Raw genomic sequence first — 5,930 nt, forward strand, 5'->3', positions numbered from 1 at the left:
AATAAAAATGGTGCTGACTATATATCCAGAGGAAGAAAATATTCAACTAAAGTAATATGCAGACACAAGGTAAGTCACTTTCCTTACATATGTGCCCTATAACTTCTACAAGTAGATATGTTTCACTACCTTCTTATTTCTTTTTTCAATAGTTTTCCAAATATCGTATTTTGGATTCCTTCTTAAGTGTGGTCTATTCCAAGTACCATCTTTCCTATTAGTTACTTAAAAATGAACGGTAACTTTATTCTTTTTGTTCATTATAGTATGTAAACTAGTTTATAGGCGATCTAACAGTTACATAGAGACTATGATCGGACATAACTGTAAGTGTGTTTGGTATGTACGTCATCAGATCACTATAACGAAGCCAAACAGATTCATTCTTTTTTGAAACTTTATATGCAAAGAAGTGTAGGTCAAAATCATTAGTTTCGAACAAAGAACATAATAAAAATATTCTTTCATCGTCAGTAACCCATATATCCGTTATTTGGGCAAATATAGGTAAACAGTTTTCAGTGCACAGATCAACAGTAACAACAGAAGAAACGTCTAATTTAACACCTTTAATTCTTACCCAGGCTACAGAATATATCACAGGATTCGATGTCAGAAAAAACTTTTGTTTCAGCAGACTAGTGATGATACTTCCCACTTTTTGCTTTTTTCCACAAATGAAAGAGCACACAGGTTTATTTTTTAAAATCATGTCGTTCAACATTAGTTGGTTTTTCATTGCAATTGTTTTGCATATGTTCACACGGCTCGAAGACGCCCTGGCAGCAATTTTAGAAATTTTATGTTTGGCCTCAAACCTCATTGTCCACACTTGGGTCAAAGGTCCAAACTTAAGAAGCATACTAGGATAGTGTAAAAGAAAATGGAATTTTGGTTTTAGCGAACTTTTAGTAAGGTTGCAATATGTCTCATTAAGATCTGCTATTAAATATGTCAGTTGCTCAGACGTATCATTATAAACCCTCTTATTTAACAACCTATCCAAAATTCTTCGTAACGCTGTATACAAATTCCACACTTCATTTTTTCTTGGAACATAATAGCCAAAAAGTAAACCAAAATACCTAACTAAGGTAACCATTTCAGAAGCAGACGTTCTAAGTTTCAAGTTGGATCCTTCCACTGTTAATGCATTCACAGGCTTGGACGAAGAATCCGGACCGTAATCAAAATTAAACAATCGAGCTTGTACAATATTCAATGGAACTAGTTTCGTCTCTTGAACTAAATAAGTAATAATAAAATTCATTACGTAACGACAACAACCTTCTAAGTAGTCATGTAAAATATCTACTCCTACATTATCAAAAAGTTTAAATCCATTTAAATTAAGGAAAACACATTTCTCCTTTATACCTGTTCTCGACGTATCATTTAAGAGTAAATGTTGCTCATAATTTTCCATGTTTCTCAATGACGTTTTATTTTCATACAACATACTTTGCATCTGCTGTTTGCTACAAGTACAGATTCTACAGTAATAATTTGCCACAAAGTTCTCCACAAAACCCAATATGCCATTTAAGGCTAAATTATCGCCACATAAACACACAACATGAAACTTAATAGCTCCGCTGAAAACATCGGTGGCCACTGATACACCCGTATGATTTAATTCATTGAGTATTTCAATTATTTTTTGGAAAACCATGTTGTTTCCAAATTTGTTTCTGTCAGATGAATGGAACAATGCGAGAAGGAAAATGTGATTCAAAAGGGAAACGTAGTGAGTGGGGAGACAGGGCAACGACAAATAAACTGCACCTAATTTATGAATAGTAGCATGACTACCAAGAGGATTCCCAATCTCAAAATCGTCGAAATACAGTATCATGGGAAGGTGAAGGCAATTTCCTTCACTTGTGTTCAGCGCATCTTTCCAAATTTTCGCCTGCACAATGTTTTCTAAACAGATCGCATCATTTTCTAAATACTTTAAATATTGTAAGGTTTCAAATAAGACTTTATTAATTGAAAAAATTTTTTGAAAAACAGCATTGATAGGTATGAGCTGCATTGTACAAGGTATAGATACAAAACCGACACCATCTCCTGAACGTTTGGACTCCATACGTTGCCCAATTGTAATTTCTATGGGAGCAATGTACGTTTCTAAACGTTCAAAGAATTGAAGACGTTTATATTCTGAACGAAGATCGGTTACACATGCAGCATGTGATGACAACACTTTTTCGAAGCATTCTTGAATGTGTCTTGGAACATTATCTCTACCAACCATATTATAAAAGTGGGTTTCAAGAATATTTTTTGAAGCATGTAAAAAATTATTCAAGTTTTCCACAATGATTTGAATTGCAGAACGAGGAATAAGTGGCATTGCATGCAGTGATGATACAAATTGTGCTATAGCGTTTTCTTTGGTTATTTCATGAACAAAATCTTGCGTGTGTGTAGAAGGCGTATCAGAAAGTACACTATTTAGGTTTGATTGGGAATCAATGACTGATGGGGACGAAGTACATGTTGAATGCACTCTAACTAAGTGTCTTTTAAGAGTAACTCCCGATGAAAAGAGGCGAAAGCACCTTCTTTCGCCGCAACGGAAATCCCTCGTACCAGTAGTTAACTTCCTGCAGTAAATTCTCATGTGCTTTATTAAGTTAGATACTACAGGGAATTTCTTCGCACATCCGTAGCACGTATACATTTTATGTAATAGTTAAGAGGCAAAGATCCGCTAGTAAGTTCCTCACTGCTTGATTTATACGATCGAATTTTGTTTCTATGTTGTAAAATCCTCTCTGTATGACGAGCCAAATATCTGATGCTTCTTCTGGGTATTGAGCACCAACGGATTGAAAAATTTTGAAAGCAACATCTACAGCTTGAATTACACTGTGCATGGAATAATATGTGTGATCCACTACAACATACACTCCCTTGACTTCCGTAAGACTGTCACCAACAAATAACACAAGGGGCTGGAAAGACCGTCCAAGACGTTGGAGTTTGTTCCTTCGGGATTCAACGCACACCTGTACGTCATCTCCTGATGCAACTTGAGTTATGAATCCATCTCTTATTTCTGAGCGCGATGGTTTCCATGTTGTCAATCCTCTCTTCCGTCTGCAGGGCGGAATTCCAATTATGTAAGGAATTAACAGAAGGGCCACTAGACTCCTTGAGTCAGGATCTTGATCTGAAAAGAACAACAGTAGTTATAATCGGGTCGTTCAGTGTGAAAGTAAACTAGAGCTAAATTATAATCGACACTTCTGAGTATTTCAGTTACCGGTAACTGACAAACATTGGTGATAACTAAGAGGGAACTAATTGAAAGATAATTAAGTAAAATCACTATTGAATGATGCGAAGAATAATTTCAGAAATATGAAGATAAGCGACCAGCTGATATTTACTGGTAACACCAGTCATAGTAAAGAAAAATTACATGCTATTATTGTTGGATGTCGAAACATTTTCTCTATTTTTTACCTACTATGACTAATGTGGTTTTATTATTCAATGATTTCAAGCCAAGAGTTCCAATGAGTTATCTTAACACTTAATTAACAACTAGCTTCAAAATATATACCAGTGTATTGTTTAGGTCGAACTAAATCCTAGTATTATTTGACAATATTACAGTAGAGCGTCGATTATCCGAAATAATTGGGGGACATGGGTGTTAGGAAAACTGGTTTGTTCGGATAATCGAACTGTACATGTTTATTTGCCAAAAAGAAGTGTGCTGATTGTTGAAACACAGCGACTGGCGGCTTGGACGGTCAGCAGCGCCTTATGAAGGCCCCATTAGAAGCAATGTTCCGCGAGCGGTGACTCAGTGCGGCGACTACTGTGGGAAACTTGGTTTGGGAGTGAGGGGGATGATGGACGGTAGGGTGAGAGAGTAACAGGTGCGAGCGAGTACACAGTTCGGTTAAGCGGTCGTTCGGTTGACCGACGTTCGGATAATCGACGCTCTACTGTACTTAGTCTATGAACATGTGTGTGAAACTAAGCTATTTTATTACTTGTAAAAGTGAAGGTTCACTACGTTTTCTGTTTCAGTTTTCAGTCTCTTGATTGCATTACGAATTCAGCACATGCAAATGAACACATTTCAGCTCATTATGAACACATTTCAGTCCTAGTTTTAGCTTCAAAAATCCATTCAATATCCAAGTTAGTACTTTCTAAATATATATAAAATTGTCCTTATTTTCTACTCTGCTGATCATGATCGTAAGTTTTCATATATAAATGTTTTATTTACATTTTTGTTTAATGTTCCACGGTAATGCTCATTAGGGTAAAAGACAGAACGGCGGTAAACGAAAGTGAATGTTAAACTAAACTTTTTTGTGCTCTCTCACTGGGAATTGAACTCGAGACCACGTGCATTAAAGACACACACACTAGTCATTAGATCAACGGAGAGGCTCTCGCCAAATAGCTTTGTGGTGAACAAACAGTGTGCGTGGGTTTTCTCGACTTCTCAAACAATTTCACCATTTTGTTCACCACCATTAGTACAGTCTTCTTTAGCCTCGGTGCATAACGTCGGAGCCAATATCAACAGTATTCCTTCAATCAACGAAATTTCATCTGGCATCCAAAGCCTTCCTTAGAATAGAAATAAAGTGACAACGAATTTAATACACGTTCTGTAATATAACAGAACGATTAAACAAATGCCATACAAATATGGAGCAGAAACATAATAAGTGTACATGATAGGGAATAATAACTTTCGCATTTTGTTTAAATTTAAAATGAAACTTCATTCCTTTTCAAAGAATGATAGTTACTGGTCTAGTTGGAAAACTAGTTTATACCGCTGTGGGCCTAACAGTACCTTACCCACTCCGTCTAAGAGAGGAATAATTTTTAAACTCTTGTAAAGTACCCAGATACAAATATATTTCGTACTTATGGAGCCTTTCATGGAAGCCTTTGAACAAAAAAAAAAAAAATAAAAAATAAAAAATACTACCTACTTGTGATATGACCCACTTAAGCTATATTAGAAATACGTAGTGTTAGGACAGAGTGGGTCCAGGTAACATGATTGTCTATGTTCGAAACGCAATTTTCAAAAGTTATACTCTGAAATTCAAATTAAAATTGAATTTGCATTACCTCTAATTTGTCCTATGTAATTTGTAATTTGATGCTTTAATTCTGGATCCCTGGAAGTCTTTATGCGTTCTTCAGCGATATTGATGATTCTATCTCGTACTACCACTATAGTACTGAAGAAACAGTTGTTCTTCTCTGGATAGAGGTACGAAAAATCGTGTAACAGCTGAAAAGAAAATTGTAAACATTAAAACACCAATGGAGCAAAAAATAAATATGTACATACATATGTTCAACCAGCAGCGATACATACACGTACCAGTTGGACAGTCTTACGATTAATTTTTGCAGCTATTTCACAGATATTTTTGTTTATTATGTTAATTAATATGAGACTGAAGGTAATATTTTGCAAGAAATTAATACGTAAGAAATCTATCCACAGGTGCAATGTTGTCCGCCACAAACTTACCCGGGGATCAAACGAAGAACCCATGCACCATAGTTAAGTACTACTGAGCCACCTAACCAAGCAACAAAACAAGTTTTAATCTCAAGACCTGTAAAGCATTACAATCATTGTACATCTTAAAACTTTTATTTACCTTGATTTGCAATGACTTAATGCACTGACTATGGTTTACTTCACTTATTTCATATGTAATTAGCATAATATTTTCTATCGTTTTATGGTTTTTATTGTATTCTATAGGTTTATATTCGTATCATTGAATTACACGACCAAGAGTTGTATTATTGATTTTAGTTCTAAGCACCTTATTAAATATTATTATTATTATTATTAAACAAATTGAGTCACATTTATAAATAATTTATGTCAATTAAAATGTATTAAAATATATTAT

General features: G+C 35.0%; 1 protein-coding gene across 1 annotated transcript; it reads right to left on the bottom strand.

Moving 5' to 3' along the window:
• Positions 1-2,108: 2,108 nt before the first annotated feature.
• LOC145676915 (uncharacterized) lies at positions 2,109-5,352 on the bottom strand. The gene is made up of 3 exons (XM_081747689.1): positions 5,347-5,352; positions 5,125-5,290; positions 2,109-3,181 (listed from the first exon to the last, which is right to left on the bottom strand). The coding sequence occupies exons 1-3, from the start codon at positions 5,350-5,352 to the stop codon at positions 2,691-2,693; spliced, it is 663 nt and encodes a 220-aa protein (XP_081603815.1). The 3' UTR covers positions 2,109-2,690.
• Between the last annotated feature and the right edge of the window lie 578 nt (positions 5,353-5,930).

The sequence above is a fragment of the Thermobia domestica genome, unplaced genomic scaffold (genome assembly GCF_964235325.1).
Source record: "Thermobia domestica unplaced genomic scaffold, izTheDome1.hap1.1 HAP1_SCAFFOLD_472, whole genome shotgun sequence".
Taxonomy (NCBI): Eukaryota; Metazoa; Arthropoda; class Insecta; order Zygentoma; family Lepismatidae; genus Thermobia; species Thermobia domestica.